Source organism: Thamnophis elegans, chromosome 8, assembly GCF_009769535.1.
Source record: "Thamnophis elegans isolate rThaEle1 chromosome 8, rThaEle1.pri, whole genome shotgun sequence".
Lineage (NCBI taxonomy): Eukaryota > Metazoa > Chordata > Lepidosauria > Squamata > Colubridae > Thamnophis > Thamnophis elegans.
This window is the reverse complement of record NC_045548.1, coordinates 47,770,045-47,791,036: the sequence shown is the minus strand read 5'-3', so window position 1 is coordinate 47,791,036 and position 20,992 is coordinate 47,770,045. Positions and strand designations below refer to the sequence as shown.

Sequence of the window (20,992 nt, the reverse complement as noted above, 5' to 3'; positions counted from 1 at the left end):
TGTAGCCATTTTAAGCTATTTGGGTAATACAAAGGCACTACTTCTGAGGGTTCTAACTAAAGACTAGTTTATATCTCACACACCTGGGTGAATATGAGCAATAAGGTTTTATTTTATGTTTATTTTGATTATCAGAACTGATGTGTGTCTGACAGTTTACTTGTTTTACCTAGGCTTTTATATAATTCTGTCATTGAGGTCCTAAAAATATTTCATCATTCCTGAAAAATATCTTAGGGTTTTTCTAATGATATCTGTATTGTATTTTAGAAACATTGAAAGATAAAATAATATTGGTGACAAAGAGTTGTACATTCTAACACATACAGGTTTGACTATTTGTAAAAATTATCTTTAAATAAATATTTTTCACTAACATACATATATATTATATGTATAACACTTGATTTTTTATTAGATATTCAAGGTAGCTAAGTAAACCATAAAATTGTGATTCTTCCCTAGATAAAAAGAACAGAGATTTTTTCGCTGCTCTTCACCATTATTTACAAGTTCATATGAAACTGACATTAAATTTAATTGTTAGCTTCCCAGAGCCACACACATGATATTGGTAGATATATAAATTAAATAAATAAATATACAAAGAAATAGTAATTTCTAATGCTTTCAGCTGTCACAATACATTAGAGCAAATGAAGAAGAAAAGTTTCCCTACAGGGAAAAGTTAATAGCCAATCTGCTTTAGGAAGTGCATGGGGCCACAGAGGTGAGCACCTTGATCTTGAAAGGTTGACTTTAATGAGAGCTTAAGACTCCTGTGTGTTTGAAAATTAAGGTTAAGTGAATAGGCCAAAAAGATGAACTAAGTTATTGACAGAAGTAGAGATCTCAGGAGCCCCTGTTCCAACTTGCTAATTCCATTCCCAGCATCTATTCATCACTGTTTACAATTAACACATATGTAAAAAAACATACCAACATTTTAAATACTTACTGTCATAAGCAGTTTTTCCACACAATCAGGTGACACACTGTGCAAATGAGTCAGATGCAATTGCAGATGCATTTTGTTGCTCAGGACATCTTGACAAAGGGGACAGCAGATCACAGGCTGCATAGAATGTTGTGACAAAACATGCATCTGTATACGATTTGGGTCCCTGCTATTGTAGTTACAATAAGGGCACTGGTAAAACTGAAAAAAAAAACCATAAATTCACACTATTAGACAAATAAATTTTAAAAAAATGACTTATTACTACAGTAAATACCACATTTTCTTTCAAGAAAAAAATTGAATAATGCTTCTTCAGTGAACGTTATGGACTATAATATATTATTTTATAATAATTTATAATGCTGGTCTTCAGAAATGCTGCCCTATAAATTGCCAGTTGTGATACCCTGATTTTGAAGATAGACTCATGGGATAAATTGGGACAGTTGCTATTGTATCAACCGTTCTGCTGCACAGCAACTTGCTTACCTGCATTTCCCAGGCTTATGGTTTTATGGGCCTTCAATTAGCTATCCCTGAGACAGACCTTGAAAACAGCTCGGGAGTTCATGGCCTGACTTCAAACAGTGGTCACACTCTGGACTTAGTTTTCTTGTCAGAACAATGACAAAGTCATCTGAGGGAAGAACTATTTATAGCCCCTCTGTCATGGTCAGATCATGCTTTGGTAACTTTGAGATATTTTTTTTTTAATATTATCCTATTATGCAGGGAGATAGGACATATCTATCAACCCCACACCAGCATCTGATGTACCTGATGCAGTTCCAAAGGAACTGGGGTATGTGTGTTTCTATGAGATTCTGCTGCACAGCCTAATGAAGTGGACAGGATCCTCAGGACTATAAGTAGAGTCATATGTGAATGGATCTCCATACCCCCTGGTTAGTTAAGGCTACCCAGGACGTGAAATGTGATGGGTCCTAGCAATGGTTAACTCATCCTTGAGTCATGGGGTGATCCTGGACAATGTAAAGAGGCGCCGGTGCTCCATTTGTCAACAAGCTATTACTGGATTCCATAGTTCTGGATAATTTTTGTCCAGTCTCCCACTTCCCCTTTTACTGGAAGGTGGATGAGAAACTTTGACGTTAACTTTTAATAAATTTATAAATTTATAAAATAAAGAAACAATTTAAAAAGAAACAATTTAAAAACAACGCACCATACACTCAATCTGGGTGGGGCTAGACCTCATTCATGAAGTCAACACTGCTGTTATCTGGATCCCTTCCAGTCAAGTTTCAGGTTTAGAGATTGGATAGAAAAGACATTGCTCGTCCTCTTGGATGACCTATGGCAGGAGTGGGATGGGGGCCTCTCAGTGGCTATTGATACTATCAACCTTGATATTCTTTTGGGTCAGCTTTGGGAGCTGGAGATGGGTGGCAGAGTTTTGTGCTGGTTCACCTCCTTTATCTGAGATTAGTCCCAGCGAATGTTAATAAGGGGCAAGAGGTTCAACCCACACTCCTTCTTTGTGGGTGCTACAAGGCTCAGTACTATCTACGCTCTTTTTTAGTTTCTGATCTTACCTCTGCTGGGTAAAATTATCAGTCATCATGGGCTGACCTTATCTCTGGCATCAATATGCAGGTGACATTCCATTGTATATCTGTCTCAGGTGAACTAAGTGATGCTGTGTACGCTCTTTGATGGTGCTTAGAGGCTATCAAGGTCTGGGAAACAACAGGCTTCAAATAAAGTTTGCTAAAAACAAGTGGCAGTGGTAGGGGCTCCTCTGTGTCCGGGAGTTTGTCATCATTGGTTTGGATGTGGTTGTACTGTCCCAGACAAATCCAGTGCATAATTTGGGAGTTCTCCTGAAGTCATGACTCCTTGAGAAACAGGTGGCAGCCATGTTTTAGGCCTTTGCTGGATTTTATGGTGTGCATCAGTTACACCCTTTCTGGACTAAGAACACCTTCTTTCAGTCACTCATGTTCTGGTCATCGCCATATAAATTATGCACTCTATATAGGGCTAGCCTTGAAGAATATCTGGAAGGTTCAGCTAGAGCAGAATACAGGCAGTTTTGTGCGTGTCCTAGGTTTTGAATGTAACATCTTAGCAACATGAGTTGCATTGGCTGCCAGTTTGCTTCCAGGTCCAATTCAAGGTGCTGGTTATCATCTTTAAAACCTTACAGGGCCAAGTTATCTGAAGAACTGTTGTGTCCTAATTACATCAATCTGTTTCACCCAGTCAAGCAGGCTGATTATGCTGGGATCTAGGAGAACAGCCTTCTATGCTATTGCCCTTGCCCTGTGGATTTCTTGCCCCCAGAGGTAAGATAGGCACTTATCCTGCTGGCCTTCCAAAAGAATGTCAAGAACTGGCTCTACCCACTGGCATGGAGATCTAAGAGTGACCTGCAAACCTGATGATGGTTGGTGACTTAAGGGCACTCCCTCGGCCTGTTTAATTTTTTAACTATTTTTAGTCTAGGTATTTTTTAACTTCATTTTAATCTATGTGTCTTTTATTTGGCTGTATGACTTTTACTTGTAAACTAACCAGTGTCACTTAAGAAAGATGGGCAGTGTATACATTATCATTATGCGTAGTAGACAGATTTTTTTATTTTTCCAATCCAGGACTGACAAACAACAACTGGGCCAAAATCATCTAGCCAGCTTCCATGCCTAGAACTGCTTCTTCCCACTGCTAATCCAGCATTTTGTATATCCTCTATATTTCAAATTCTGTATAGAGGTCATCTTGAAATAAAGGTTAGCTCAGAAGATTACTTGGCAATGTCAGCTACTGGGGAAAAAGTGCACTTTCATTCAAAATTTGGATTTCCATAATTATTTTCCCAAGAACTTTTTTTTCTTTCTAAGCATCTATTTTCTAGTTCCTTTTTCATTTTGATTCCCAGGTAGGCAAAGAAATACATCAGCCATATATTGTAATACTGTGATTAATAATATGGTTTGAAAATAGTAGTTTCATATGATTAGCAGAAAAACATTTTATGGTTCATTGTAATCTGCATAAATAAAGCCCATAATGAATTAAAGTATTTCACTAAAATTGTCCCTAAATAAATCCCCGAGATAGAAACGTTGTAATAACACTTTTTACCTGGTCATGACCAAACTTATTTTCTTCAGAAAATTTGGCCTTTTTGGGTGGACCATCTTCTTTAGTTAAAAGTAGTGGTTGTTCCCCTGCTGCAATATTTACTTTTGGTTCTTTCTCTGGTGTGTTTATTCCTGCTTCCAAAACAACATGCAAGAATATATTATAAATCGATACGATTGTCATTAGATCTTATGTTATGACCTATAAGAGTCTTTTAAATAATGTAAGTTTTCACATTACAGCAGAACTCTTTTTGAAACTGAACAGGTACAAAGGTGACAGCCCACTTATCTCTGAAGCAGAGCAAACTCTATAAATACATTAAAAATGTACTCTTCTCTCTTGTTTAGCTAACCTTATGCTACCCTAAACAGTAATCAATAACTAGATCTCTCTAGTATTTCACTCGGAAATTTTACACCACATTATGCAAAATCAAATCATAGCCTCAGTTCTTGCTCCAAAATAATTAATTTCCAAACATTCCTATTTTTCCTGTATCTAATTTAGAATATATTTGTCATGTTGTTCAGATAAGATGTCTATTATTTCCAATTACTGCACAACATATAATAAATATTGAGTCGAATACAGTTTTCATCATACCTCTAGGAGACTACTGAAATCAATGAGACTTAAGTTATTCATGACTAATTAAATCCCACTGATTTCAATAGATATAATATAGGCATAACCATATTACAATTCGTTTAAAAGAAAAAAAACACGTTTAACCACACAAAGACAAATAATGCACTGATGCATTGACTTAAAATACATTTTGTACTTAAATGCTACAATGCTGTGTACTAATAATATAATTAATATCCAGCCTGAGCTAGTCTCTTAATGTAGCCGGGTTAGCACACATCAAAGAAAAGAATGCAATTATAATTTCCTAGATCATAAGAAAATTCTTTGCAGCCTCAATTTGTAGAGTAGTCTCTCTTGCTAGGCTAGATATTTCAACAGCATTGAGTATTCTGGTCACATACATCTCACGACAAACACAAAACCTCATTTACCAACCATTCCAATCTCATCATAGCGTGGCATCATCTGACCTTTTTTCTGCTGTTTATTATGAGTATTTCTAATTTTAACTTCCAATTTTCACCATCTTCCAGTCAATTTGCAACTAAATTATTTCCAGGGTGAGGACACCATAACTGGACAACTGGGTGCAAATACATCTTGAAATGCAATGACGCTAAACCATTGATTGCTATCAGACCCAACATAAATATATTGTCCAGGGGAGACGCATGAAGGATCTTGATTTTTAAAATCCACACAAAGTTCATATAAACGAACAAACTGACCTTACTGTGTAATGTTTTAGTTTTAATTTTAAAATAGGGTCATGACTGTCACTGATGAAAAGCTTGTAGAATACTTTTAACGAACAGAAAGAATATTGGAGAGAAGAACATAATAAATGTTTCTCTTAAAAGAACACTTTTTATTTGAAAAAATAACAGAAAACCTTGCAAGAATAAGTAAATTTGGAAGCAGCAAAATAAATTGCATGTGAATATCTTCAAAATATATAAATACATTTTATTAGAAATACATTAAAATTGATAGTACTATATATTTCAGTGTATTATTCCCTCTATTAAATTTAGGAAACAGAATTAGTGAAACTTTAAAAATAAAACTAGAATTATAGATTGATTAAAGATCAAGATTATTCAAATAAATTGCAAATGGAGAAAGCCTTGTTTGGATTTCTTTTATAAAGGTGTAATGTTTTCAGAATCTTAAGGGTCTAGGAGGTTAAAGCATTTTAAATATTAATAATCATGTTTTTTTTTTAAAAAATCCATCTCTTATACCAATCATTTTACCTTTAAATTAAATTAGCACAGCAAGCTATTTTCCTTATTAAAATGCATTAAAATGCCCTAAGCTGTGTAGGCAGCAGCAAAATGGTATGAATAACATTTGAGGATGCTTTGTGCATCGTCTCACATCCCATTCCTTTGCCTCGTCTCTGATTATGGGATTCAGGAGTCCCAAAGGATTATATTGAAAGTTTGGGTCAGGAATTCCAAGATCCTTACTCGTCTATCCTTTTGTATTTGGAATATATCCGCCTTATCCATCAAAGCCGGCTGGGGTGATCTTGGGCTACTTACTCTCTCTCAGCCCAACTAACCTCATAGGGTTGTTGTTGTAGGAGAAATAGGAAGAGGAAGGTAGATAAGTTTGCTGCATTGAGTTACTTGTAAAAATAATAAAAGTGGGATACAAACAAACTTGTTCTAAGAATTGTGATTATCAGGTAGGCAGTGGTGGGATTCAAATAATTTAACAACTGGTTCTCTGTCCTAATGACCAGCTGGGTAGGTAAGGCTCAGTGCCATGTGACTGGGTGGGCATGGCCAACTCAACCACTCACATTGATGAGCGCTTCACCTTAGCTGTTACAATGTAATAAGGGTTAACCAGAGACAAGTTTCTATAAGCAGGGGAATAAAGATTAAGCTAGAAACAACACCAGAATATTTCCTTCCTGCCTTCCTTACAGGATTATCCTGGTAAAGTGGAAAAAACCAAAATGTGATTTCTTCCAACAACCGGTTATCTGGACTACTTAGAAAGTTAACAACCGGTTCTCCCGAATAGGTGCGAACTGGCTGAGTCCCACCACTGCATGTAGGATATAAATATTAAGCCGAGGCATGCTTAAAAAATAATTTAGAACATAATGTATCAGAGTAACATTTCACTATAACGTAGTGGCGATATTTTTCAGATTTCTAGGAAAGGGCACCCTATGCTTATTGAAAGCCACATTGAAAGCCACATCTTTACTGCAATTCATTAAAGCAGACACATCTTTCATTAGATTTACATGAATTGTCATCACATATGTCACAAGTATCAATTGTACACTTTATTTTCCTTGTAAAACCTGACTATATTATACTTCAATGGCATTAATGTTCAGATTCATATTCCTTATTGTATAAAACCAGTTCAATAATGTATTTTCAACAAACCATTTAGATTCTAAACCAACAATAGTATATCATCTATATAAAAAAATTCAAGTACCGTATTTTTTGGACTATAGATGCTCCGAAGTATAAGACACACCTAGGTTTTGGGGAGGAAAACAAGGGAAAAATGTCTGCCTCTGCCTCTCAGCAATTTGCCTCCTTGCAACAAACAGTACAGACAATATACACTGTTTGTAGTGTGATATTTCACACTATACTTGTACAGATGCTGTTAAAATTGATGTGCTTTCTGGAAGTATAGTTATTCTCTACTATTTAAAAGAATAGCACTTTTTAAAACAATAGCACGGGGCTTCTTCAGATCAAGCATTTATTTTAAAAAGCTTCTTCATTTTGTTAAATTGTCTAGAATAATAATAAAGCAGTCTTTAAAAAATAAGTCTAATAATTTGAACATTCTATAGGCATTTATAGTTGTTGGCTTAAGTCCTTGCAGCAAACAGCCTGATTAGCAAAAGAAAAAAAAATCTGCCCCTGAGCAATTTGCCATTTAGAGCAAACAGTAAGTTTCACTTTCAATTTATCCCGATCATCAGCTGTTACAGGCTGTAGGGATTGCTATAGTTTATTGAAGCCTCCACAAGCTTCCGTTTGCTGCAAAGAGGTAAATTGCTGGGAGGCAGAGGCCACAGGGTTGGGGCCAGTGGGTGGGTGGGGCTACATTCAGTGTATAAAATGAAATTTCTCCCTCTTTTTTTTGGGGGGGGGGAGATACGTCTTATACTCTGAAAAATACAGTACATCAACATAATTCTAATTATGTCACCAGAAGGGGTGCTGCTCTTCTGTACATTCAGAATAATCACTTCCTAATCTTTAAACATACAACTGTCTAATAAAATCCAAATTATAAGAAATGAATTCTTTACATTTTCTTATACAATACAAAGCTAAAGCATTTCTTAATCCCCATCCCCCCACAAGTCGTAAAGAGGCCATAGTGGCCCGTGCCTCTGTGTGTGTGTATGTATGTATGTGTGTATGTACACACACACACACACACACACACACACACACACACACGTCTTGGAGTATTCGGGTCTTTTCCCGTGTAAGATTGAGAGTATCTGGGCGACATTTTGACGAGATCCCACTCGTCATCTTCAGGCTGGTGCCTTCAGATTCGTGCTTGTGTGAGGAAAGCGTGATCAGAGCTGCCGTCTTTCTATAAATATTGGTGGGGGTATGTGGAGTGCTGACTTTGTTGCTGTAAGCGGGTTGGTTGGCTGTGTTGATACATCTTGATTAGTTGATGGACTTGATGTATGCAGATTTGTCGACTGTTTTGTAACATCCTGTGTGGCTGAGGTACAATCTCAGCTGCCAAAAGGATCCTGAAAAGAACTGAATTAGCCCTAATCAGAAATGAACTCCACAGGAAAAGATTCCTACTAGACCAAGCCAACAGGGACCTACTCACTCTTCACTTCAAACTCTGGGACAAATCCAAACAACTAGCCCTCTGGAGAGCTGAAACAGAAAGACAGACAGACACACCAACAACTCCACAGACTAGAAAAACACCAGAAGCCCAACCCCCTTCCACAGCAACTCATGAAACAAACAGTACATAACGTATCAGTCAGTACCCTAACCATAGCAGAAACCAATGTCCTTTCCAAAGGATTCAACTTTGCAGTTACCACCAAATGCATCCCCACTGAAAACATCATATGCGGAGTTGAAGCTACCCTAACCAAAATCAACCCAGATGAAGCCAATAAAATCAGACTTGAAGTCACCAATGTCCTCTGCTCCAGCAAACCACCCAGAAGCAACTTACATAAAAGAAGAACAAAAAGCACTCACCAACTTGACGAAAGACAACAATATAATCAACAGACAAAGGTAATGCCACTGTGGTGATGAACACAACTGACTACCAAGCCAAACTATCCAACCTATTCCAAGACCCCTCTTACAAACCTCTAAACACAAACCCCACTACCTACCTGGAAAAAACCACCAAATCCAAAATAAAAGCCTCTCCCATCAGTGAAGAGATCCAGCAAAGAATCATCCACAGAGAGAAATCATCCTGATGCCCCAAGCTATATGGCCTCCCAAAGATACACAAAGAAGGAACAACACTCAGACCCATAGTCAGCTCCATAGGCTCACCTCTACAGAATTCTGCCAAATTTCTCACCAAACAACTACAACCATACTCAGAATCCATCACCTCACACGTACAAAACTCACTTCACTTCATAGAAACAATAAAGAAACAAAACCCACAATCCAGCGACCTACTCGTGAACTTCGATGTCATATCCCTCTTCACCCAAGTGCCTATAAAAGAAGCCTTGACAGCCATCCAGAAGAAACACAACCCCCCTAAACGCATCCTGGACCTGACCAACCACTGCCTAACTAACACACACTTCATCCATAATGGACAAAGATACAAACAGATAGAAGGAGCACCCATGGGATCACCCCTCTCACCCATCATTGCAAACTTATACATGGAACATTTTGAAACTAACGCGTTAGATAAATCTGAACACAAACCCAAACTCTGGCTTAGATATGTTGATGATACTTTCGTGATTTGGCCACACGGGAAAGAAAAATTGGACAACTTCCTCACATATCTCAACAGCCTACACCCCAAAATACAATTCACTATGGAATAGAAGCAAACAACCAACTTCCCTTTCTGGATGTCCTAATCTACAAAAAACCCAATGGCTCCCTAGGACACACTATCTACCGGGAGAAAAAAACCACCAACCGCTACTTAAATGCATAATCCCATCACCACCCTGCACAGATCAACTCTGTAGCCAAGACCCTCATCTCCAGAAACAAACGCCTAGCCAACAAAGACCACCTGAAAACTGAATTACACACACTCACTAATGTGTTAATTTCCAACGGATTCCAAAGAAAAACAATTACCAACCTAATCCAAAGGGAGACTTCCCAAAAAACCCAAGACACAGAACAGGACAAAGGCATCGCCCTCCTCCCTTATATCAAAGGCACCACAGATAAAATCAGCAAAATTCTCCACAAAACAATATCAAGACAGCCTTCAACATTGACCAAAAAATAGCCAACATCTTAAGAAACCACAAACGAACAGGAGAATAAATGCACGCATTGCAGAACACAAGAACGGAGTAAGAAAAAAAGAAAAAAATTTCCTCCTTTTTCCAACACTTTAAAGCTACAGGACATGAAATTAATTTAGAAGGAACCAGGTTAATCTCCAAAACTGAACACTTCAACAAGAGAATAATTGTAGAAGCTATCAAAATAGAGAAATACCCCCACAACATGAATAAAGATGACAATACCTCCTGCTTAACAGACATCTGGAAACCAGCCCTAGTCAACAAATGAGCCCCACCCACCACCCAGGCCGTTATAACACGAAACAACAACGGACACACAGCCAGCACTAATTAGCACCAATCTACCAATCATGATAAACCACACAACCAATCATTCCACTTACTGAAACAAAGCCAGCACTCCACACCCACCCCTCAAGATTTATAGAAAGACGGCAGCTCCGACCACGCTTTAAGCCCCAAACCCTGAAGATGGTGAGTGAGACCTCGCCAAAATGTTGCCAACACAATCTCAATCTTACATAGGAAAAGACCCGAATAAACAAGACCAGCATACCTACACCTGTGAAAATCTACGAAAACAAATATATATATATATATATATATATATATATATATAGATAGATAGATAGATAGATAGATAGAGATAGATATAGATATAGATATAGATATAGATGATATAGATAGATAGATAGATAGATAGATAGATAGATAGATAGATATAGATAGATAGAGATATATAGATATATAGATATATAGATATATAGATATATAGATATATAGATATATAGATATATACATATATAGATATATAGATATATAGATATATACATATATACATATATACATATATATACATATATATATATATACATATATATATATATATATATATACATATATCTATCTACATATATCTATCTACATATATATATATATATATAGATAGATAGATAGATAGATAGATAGATAGATAGATAGATAGATAGATAGATAGAGACACACACACACAAATACACATATATGCACCTAGTGTGCCCTAATATGGGAGGGAGCATACTGGTTCCCTTTTGCCTTTCAGCTCCACGCTAGGAGCCTTCCAGGCAGAAAACCATTTTTTGTGTTTCGTTTGTGCTGATAAATAAATAAAGGGAGACTAGTATAAGTTTATTTCAAGCTATTTAGCTCTCATCAGCTACTCATACACTTACTGGGATTCGAATCTGGGCTGTTTTACATGTTAGGCAGTTATATGGACTTGCACAGCATGTGCATGCATCTTACTGTTCAGCGACGCCTCCGCAACACTCTAGCTGCTCAGCGGAGCATCACGTAAGTGCTGTATGTGTTGTGCGCGGAAGCACCAAAGACTTTAAAGATAGGCAAGGAGCATGGGCGTGCGGTTGAGCACTCCAGAGCACCATACTGGAACGGTACCCGGTTCTCTGGGCAGGCTCCAGTACCTCCATACTGGGGCGTACCGCCTGCAACTCACCACTGATAAATATATTGTTATATATGTGTTTTACAATAATCTACTATTACATTATGTTAGCCAATATTCAAAAAAATTCCACTAATTCAGACTGCAGACATAAACTTGCTTACTCTCCATAGATTAATCCCCTCAAAAAAGGCTATATTTTGATCAGCTTCTCTTCAGATTTTATGCCATGTGCAATTCATCCATTATCGTGTGTGTTTCATTGCAACCAGTTCTTCAAAAAACAAGAAGATGGTCAGGCAATGCCTATGGAAAAAAGGGTGCTTGGGTTAAATTGTAGTTATAGCCTGAGCCAGAACTGCTGGACATGGCAGCTGGAAATTTCCTTTGAGACAGTCAGATTCCATTAGGATTCCTGAGCCTTCAAAGGAGATTATTTCTAGTATGTTTCCAACCACTTTAGAAGGTCAGAAATCTCTGAAAATGCAGAGTGATATTTCCATATGACAGAACAGTGGTCACTCCCTCTGGCAGGGGAAGCCAAGTGGAAGCAATTAAAGTTCGAGGAAAGTGAAACATAGGAAGTAGAGACAGTAAAAATTACTGATAGAAGACCATTTATATGGCAGTTGTTGGGTATGACACAAAGATGGATACGTTTGCTATTTTGAGTTATTTCTAATAACAAAAATGTGGGATGCAAACAAATGAATAAGATCTGCATTATTTCACTTACAAATATCTTATGAATGGCCATTATTTATGAATATTTTTCACTGTTATCATTTTGCATGCTAAAAAGGTGGGGGGCTAGAACTACCTGATTTAAAATTATATTTTGGAGCTTGTTGCTTAATATGAATGAAAGAATAGATAACTTTAAGAAAGCGGTATTATTGGACTTGGAAGGACATGATTTAAGATTTTATTGGCATAGCTATTTGTAGTATGATAAAGTCAAGGTTAATGTACATTTTAAAAAATCATTTATTAAACATTCCTCACTGACAATTTATAATTTTAATATTCTTTAATAAAGAAATAATTATATTAAAATTACTTCATGGTTGTCACTCCAATTAATTATTATTATTTTATTATTTTAATTATTATTATTTTATTATTATTTTAGAATAGAAATGAAATTTGAACAAAATGTTTAATTGATGCTGCTTTGTTGAGTTTTTTTCCTCAAGAAGAATTTAAGTTAAAAATAAGAGAAAATCTGGAGTTGGAAATAATATTATTGATTTCCTTATGCTTAGTTTTAAGTCTGATTTAATTAAAATTATGAATTTGATGGGGGCAATATGAAATATGTTCAGAGTGCTGTAAAGCACTATAGAATGATATATGTTCTATTGCTTATTACTACGTGGAGTTGTGTACATAGGTGATCATATATTAAAACAATTTAATAAATAAAAATCTTATTCCTGAAATATATAAACTTTTATTGAAAATAGAAACAGAGGATAAACAAATTAAAGACGTTATGAGACAATGCACAAAAGTAGTATTATAATATACAGTATAGTTAAGCCAATGAGAGAATATGTAGAAGAAATGGTTGAAATTTACAATGAAATTTAATTTTAAAAAGCAGTTTTATAAAATGGCCAGTGTGTGAGACCAGAAAAACTGTCAAAAGTGTACAAAGGAATTTCAAACATTTGTTGAAAATACAATCAACAGAGGGTACATATTTTCATCTTTGGTGGACTGGTTAGAAAGCTAGAAAATACTGACATCAAGTACGTCTTCTAATTCAGAAGATTTAAAAAGTGAATACACAACTGAAACCAGAGATTTTTCTTCTCTTTAATGGATGAACATACAAGGACATCTTACAGAACTTTGCTTTGGTATAGGGTAACAGCAATGAGACTTTTATACTCACAATGGTAAAATGGTATTTAAATGATAAATATCTACAATGGAAGAATAATGATGAAGTTGATGGAATTGGCAGAGATGACAAAATTGACAGCTTTGATTAAAGAAAAGACTGGCCTATTTTATTTCTACATGGGAACCATCTTGGATTTTGGGGAAGAAACTGAAAGAAATGAACTGTTGATTTTGGAATTTGATGATTAGAATTATACATGATTATAGAAGTAATGTAGACAAATGTTAACCCTAGCGTAAATGTTTGATGCATTTTCTTTATTTATTATCTCTACCAAAGAAGTCGAAAGTCATTCTTTCTTTCTTTATTTTACTTTTTCTTTTCTCTTTTGCATTTATATGCTCTTCTGAAAGGAAATGTATCTAATTAGCAAGCAGACCCCTTTAGCTATAATCCATTGACTGTGTATGTATGGCACTCTTACTCATACTTTAAGTGATTCTTTCTGGATTTCTAAATAAAAATGTGCAGGTCTGTTTCATAAGAATGGAATAATAAATAATTCCTACATAAACCAGAAGTCTGTGATTGATATAATCATCAATTTTGCAATTCTTTAATCCTAAATAACAAAGATTATGAATGTGTCAACATAAATAAGTTATGTTAGTTAAGTTTACAAGAGGGAATATCAATCAAATATACAAACTTGTGAAATAAAGCACAACAACATCCTATAAACACTAAGGAACCTGATAAGGACTAGGGTGTCTGACATCAATTACTGTAATTAAAATATACTATAATACTTAAAAATTATAGAAGTCACTGTAAGATTCCTTCTAATTAGAATTTAACTAATAAATAATTTTATTGCACAATAAATGGTGAATTTTCATTATTCCTTACATTTACCACCTTGTTAAATAGTGTTCCCTTTAGCCATCTCAGAAATTTATTACATTTTCTATGCAAATGTATTAATCTGGATAAATTCCATATTAATTACTACACTGTGTTGAATTGTAATTTGGATTATAATTAATCTAAAGTGGCACTAGAATTAAATGACAATATAAATGAGGCATTAGAAGGCTCTTGTCTTCTAAATCAATATTCAGTAAACATAGTTTTCTTATTGCCAAGTCTGAAAGCCTCCATCTGAGATAAGGAAGGCAATACAGAACAACAATTTATATAAATGCTTGAGCACCAAACATGTTAATCCCTTCTTTTCTAATGCATTATATGCTAAAAAGGGGTGAGAGCACTTTTTTGTCTAGCTTGTTAAGGCTATGATTAACTTGTTGGTTTTCTGGGACTTCTTTGCCAATACTTAATTCAGGAGAAGAAAATCCAAATTAACATTCAATTATACATAAGCAGTTATGCAGTCATTAAACATAGTTGTCAGCTGTGTTGAGAATTAACCTCACTGAATAAATACTTTATATGCAGAATTAATTTAGAGAATTCTATTGTAGGATTCAAAAGGTCAGTTTGAAAATTTGAAATGTGAACTAATTTTTTTCAAGCTTCTTACAAAAGCATCTGCCTTTAGCATCTAAAGGTGCACCACAGGACAACTGGAGCATAGGTGAGGCTAATTAAATATGAATTTATTGTTCATGGAACTTGCTATCTATGTTTCTGAAATGCACCATTTCTGCCTATTGTCCTATTAAAAGTGAACTTAATCAAATAATTTAGATGTTTTATATCAAATATTTTAGACAGAAAACATTTTAGAAATATAAAGCTTACTTAACAGAGCACAACACGAAGAAGCCAGATGTTTCACAAATACATTTTCTCTTTTTCCATTACATTTCTACAGTGACCCCAGTAACAAGCAGCATGTCTTTCAATACCGCTTTTAGATTTACCTTCCAAGGAAAGGGCATGTATATTTTAAATAATCCCTACAGACACGCTCTGTTATGAACAGTTCTTCTTCAGGTTCTTGATTTCAAAATCTAAACACTACTAGTGCTACGGATATTTCTGAGCAGTGATGCACAGTTGACATATATCTATGAGTCAGATCTTATTTCTTAATATTACTGAATTTTGCATTAAAAAAATGTTGTTTTCATACTTCTACTGCTTACAAAGTAAACAATAATTTAGCAGTATCTCTGAGCAATGGTTCATTTAGATGAAAATAAATTTGCATGTAAAATAATAATTCCTGATTAACTGAATGTCTTTATGGCAAATACAAGCTCTTTTATCTGCTGTTGTCATTTGGATTCAAGGAAAAGATATATGAGCACCTGAAACTAATAGCTTTCAACCTGCTTCAGCACCTCTTCTGCTTCAGTGAATCCAGCATAATATAACTAGGAATAGCGTGCAGCAAAAGTAGCCAATGTAATATTCATTGTGACCATAGATTTCCATCTCATAAATAAAAAGCATGGACGGCGTTACATTTTGCCAAATCAAATACAGAAAAGGCTTTGTGTATCCATGCCAGATGCTGGCCTTGGGTTTGTTTGTGCACAAGTAAATGTCATGACATGGGAGTTCTGTTTTCAAAGACAGTAGCTTTCATTACAGAGCTTTGTATATTCTTAAAGATCAATATTTCCTAGTTCATAATCTGTTTTCAATGATATTTCCTCCTTCTTGGCCAAATCATCTGTAAACCTTTTCATAGATTTTCTGTATTTTTTTCCCCTGTAAATACCAGATAAATGGCCACGTAGAAGGAAGATTCCTGAATCTAAGTGATCATATATCAAGAACAGAAAGCTGATGGGCGGGGTGGGGGGGGGGAAGCATTCCCATTGTCTTAGGGCTCTGCAAAGAGATGAAACATGAATGCAGGGGAAATTCCTCAAGTAGTGTGGAATCTTATGAAAAATTAATATGCCATCAGAGGAATACAAGTACAGCTAAGATTAATGAAAGGTGCTTAAAAAAATTACAAGCACACAAACTTATTTGATTAAAAAATAATCTCACTAGTTGTTCTATAATATTCTTCAGCTTATCCACATTTATCCTGTCAGATGGTTATGATTAAAAATAGGTCAATGTCAGGCTACTGATAAAAATCACATGCAAAATACACATGCAATAGATAATACCAGGAATGTCCAGACAGTTTTAAATTAAACAAGCAAACAAACAAACACAACTATTTAATACCCATGTTAAAAGAGTAGGGGGGGAATCTAGCATCTTACCAGAGTCTTTACTCGCTTTTCTGCCTTCACTTTTATTTCTCTCTTTCTCACATGTGTCTTTATCATCAGCAACAGCCACTGATGAGCTTTTAGTAGACCCTTCTGCATCTTCAATTTGTTCTTCTGTGAATGAGCATTAAAAAAAATGACAAAAAAGCTAGCTTAGGGACCATTCAACATGAGGTGTAAATATGAGCTTTAATAAGATCAGGATTACATTTAATGAGACATTGTAAGAAATTGAAAGAAGGACACTTAAAAAGACATCAGATATCAATTATTAATAATCTGGGTTGTTATGGTGCAGCCCGGGAACCATATTTTATTAAACATACAGTGACAACTAGAGATACAGAGCAAGTAGATCTTATCGACTACAAATAGTAAATTACTATCAGCATTACTAAAGTAATATATTCAACATAAGTTATATATAGCAACATATTTGAGAAACCTCTCAAAAAAATAAATCCAATTAGAATCGATACATTTTGCTAATGTCAGTCTGTAAATACAATATGAGATCTTGGATTTCTTCTTCAGGAGGAACCAGTTGGGTAAATGAAACACTTGGCATATTGCCGTTAAAAAAAAGTGACCTTACTTACACCTCACTTACATGTTCACACCAGCTAGATTACATGAAAATCTTCACAGTAACTCAACCCAATTTAATTATTCAGTAAATCTTAGCTATGTTGCTACTAGTGGATTAATCTTTTTATGCAGTTAACTTCTAGGCTAAGGCCATGTAGCACTAATCCGTGAAAGGCCTACTGTTCCTTTTCATCTTGTGATCATTTGTCTGTGACTGTGCTGATGTCACATTTTAATGAATTTTAGCAATCTGAGTAATGCCAGATAACCAGACTTGCAACTCCCTACAGCATAGCATGCTGTTTCATCACAATACGAGAAAGAAAGAAAGAAGAAAGAAAGAAAGAAAGAAAGAAAGAAGAAAAGAGAAAGAAAAGAAAGACAGAAAGATTTCAGTGCAGGATGGGAGAAAGTGATCAAATGGGATTCAAAACATCAGGCTGCTCAATTTCATAAGTCTTTAATGACCTATAAATTAACACTGGAAAGGCAAAGGGTCACAGACACACATTTGCATACACGCCTCTATTCACTTTTTGATAGAAGAGCTTTTTTTGCTTGGGAATATGATACATTAACCCTTCAGATTCCATACAAAATGCGGCTACCAACATTTTAAGTGTCAAGCATTAACTGAAAATTACACACTACATAAATTTTCATTGTAAATGCTATAGTGATTGAAAGGGGAATTGTGGCCCCTTCCACCCCCCATGTTTTATTAATAACGTTCTGACAGCAGAATGAAATATCCTCTGTCATGTGGAGCAGCTGAGCACAGAAAAATTGCTACTTAGTGTTTACTTGCAGTGGAACTGAATCTACAAGAAAACAATTGAAGCCACTATCAAGCTACCATAGGCGATATAATGGAAAGAAAGAAATAGATATAGTGGGATATTTTGCATTAATTTCTTGAATACGCTATGCTGCAAGCTACATATCAGCAGCTTTTGGGGAGAAATATTTTCGAGAACCAGAAACATTGGGAAATGGGAAAAAAAAGCCACCTTCCTTAAAATGTAGATGTAATAATAATCAGCAGTGAATGGAATAAACAATTCCTTTCGTATTAGCATGCTTATTCCCCCCCCTCTCTGTGGTATAACTAATCAAACACTGTAAGTTCCTAGTCACAGCTGGAAACAATGCTGTGTTTATTAAGGGTGATGGGAGGGCACAGTCTGCGATGCTGTAGGCTTATGATTGTGACTAGACTGTGCTATGTTAATGCAAATAGATATAGAAAGAGAGATGTGTGCACAATGTGCACATTGCCCATCTAGTCAAAACTCCTGGTACAACCTATGGCAATTCCACGCTGAATATGCTCACAGATGGGCAGATTTCCTCCCCCTTCTCTTGGTTTACTAGTCCATCCCCAGCTGGGAAAGAAAACGACATGTCAAAACAAGACTGAGCATCCTTATTTTGAAGGAGCATAAATGCTGTCAGAATAAGCATGAATAAAATGGCGTATGTGTGCACGGGCATGCTTGCAGAGTTTAGACCAGGGAAAAATAAGGAATAATAATTTTTTTTAAAAAAAAGAACAGCAACACTGTCATCATCTGGGTCTCATCAGACAATTTTAGTTGGGTGCTCTCTTTTTTCTGGTATGTGTTTTAAGTATGAGAGAAATTCCCAGACATGTTCTCCTATACATCATCATGGTGTCTGACCTCCATCTGACCCCGGCAACAGTTTGAGAAATCTAAATGTGAACAAAGACTCTGTGTCAGCAGCAGGAATAAATGGTTAGATAGACTTTTGCCCATCAACTTAATCGCAAACAGCAGTTTTTAGGCCATAACTTTACAGGGCTCCACCAAGCCACCAGCACATAACCTTTGGAGGTAGAAGTGCCCTTTAGCCCTTCCCGCCCTCTGTGATTTTTCTCAGTCCTTAGATATTTCCTTTGATGTGGCAAGGCAATTAGATAGAATGTTCAAGAACTGAAAGCCTGTTTTGTGATTTTGAAGGTGAGAGCTGTTTATTATAGGTTGGCTCCTGAGCCTCCTAAAGGCCTTACAAAATTTAATCCTGGAAAAAAAATTAACCAAAGGCAACGTATACACCCCATGAGCATTATCATCATCATCATTAAAATTTCAATTGGCAATCTTAATTTGTCAATGGCCGATACATTCAGGAAATTATTGGCTCTCTTTTCAAACTGTATTTAGCTTTTCTTCTAAAAATCTATGTCAGAAGGAGAAATGTATTATGGAATTTGCTTTGACTCTGTTTAGGAAAGCAGAAAATATACACTGATTTCTTACAAACTTGCATTGTTACAAATGTAATTAGTAAAATAAAGACAAAGTAAACTGTTAGGCAAAGCAACATAGTTAGGTGTATAAAATGGAATTTCACTGTGAAATTGGCAATGATTGCAATGATATATAAAACATTCACTGTTAAAACAGCAATGCACTTTTCTTTGTTTGAAATCAATGAAAAAGATTGTGTAGAGAAAAGGTATTGAATTATATTAATACAACAAAAAAAGCCTGGGATCATACTTAGTTATGAGTAAGACCTTTGGCCTATTATGAATATAGGAATTCTAGTTCATTCCTTTACAAATATTACCTTATAAATAAGTAAAATTTAGAATTCAGACATGTTTTTATTAGCTAAAAGCATTCATCACTGCACCATAATGCTATCAATATCACCACTACTTTTACCTAAATACTACAATGTGTTTGGAGTCCAAATGCTTTTTTTGAATCCAGTTCTGTTTGATATACAATATAAATATGCGTAAATATATTTATATGCAGATAAGACATAACTATATGCATATATGTTATACTTCCCTGTTAAATCTGGACAAATCAAACTGAATTTCCAAAAATATCTTCATTAATTCTTTATGTTTGTGAGCTTAGTGTATGATGCCATCTCTCTTTGTTTAATTCACTGCTCCCCACTATAACTGTACACTGTATAGTCTCCCTTTGTTCTATATAGCTGTTACTCTAGGCCAATTCCAAATAATGCGAGAGGTAGATGGCAAGGAACGTATAACTGTCAGGAAAGAATATGAGCTCCAGCAAACCTGAGGTAGCAGGGAACATGCCTATCATAATCTGGATGGCAACTTATGGATGCTTCCAAGGACCCATTAATGATCTTTGAATAATTATTGTGGGATTTTGTAATGGAACTCAATTTGTCATTTTTTCCTGGTTCAGCAGTGAACTTGGTCAAAAGCACGATCGTCAATGGGGGTTCTTCTTAAATAGGGCTAACAGAAGTTATTCAAAAGACTTTGGATACTTTGCATCTTGCTTTAGTTGCACAGGGTATCTCTCTAGTAGGCAATTTCATCAGGCTCAGAATCTGACCAGAACTACAGGTAGTCCTCAATTTACAACCACAATTGAGCCCAACATTTATTGTTGAGCAAGACAGTGTTAAGTGAGTTTTGCCCCATTTTATGATCTTTCTTGACAGAGTTGTTACTGAATCATTACAATTGTTAAGTTAGTAACACAGTTGTTAAGTGATCTGGCTTCCCCATTGATTCTGCTTATCAAAAGATCACAAAAGATGATCACACAATCCCAGGACACTGAACTGTCATAAATATGAGTCAGTTGACAAGTGTATGAATTTTGATCTTACGACCATGGCGATGCTGCAATGCTCATAAGTCTGAAAAGCAGTCATAATTCATTTTTTCAGTGCTGCTGTAACTTCGAATGAACTTTTG

The 20,992-nt window shown here is 35.6% G+C and overlaps 1 protein-coding gene across 8 annotated transcripts in view; it reads right to left on the bottom strand.

The window, feature by feature from the left end:
* Nucleotides 1–20,992, bottom strand: part of ZFHX4 (zinc finger homeobox 4) — a 200,027-nt gene that overhangs the window by 18,444 nt on the left and 160,591 nt on the right. For 7 of the 8 annotated variants that reach the window (XM_032222895.1, XM_032222897.1, XM_032222899.1 and 4 more), the window contains 3 exons: nt 16,672–16,794; nt 4,070–4,203; nt 959–1,159 (listed from right to left, as the gene is read on the bottom strand). In XM_032222895.1, the coding sequence (XP_032078786.1) occupies nt 959–1,159; nt 4,070–4,203; nt 16,672–16,794 (458 nt within the window). The remainder of the gene's footprint in view (nt 1–958; nt 1,160–4,069; nt 4,204–16,671; nt 16,795–20,992) is intronic. The other variant, XM_032222901.1, reaches the window with a different exon arrangement.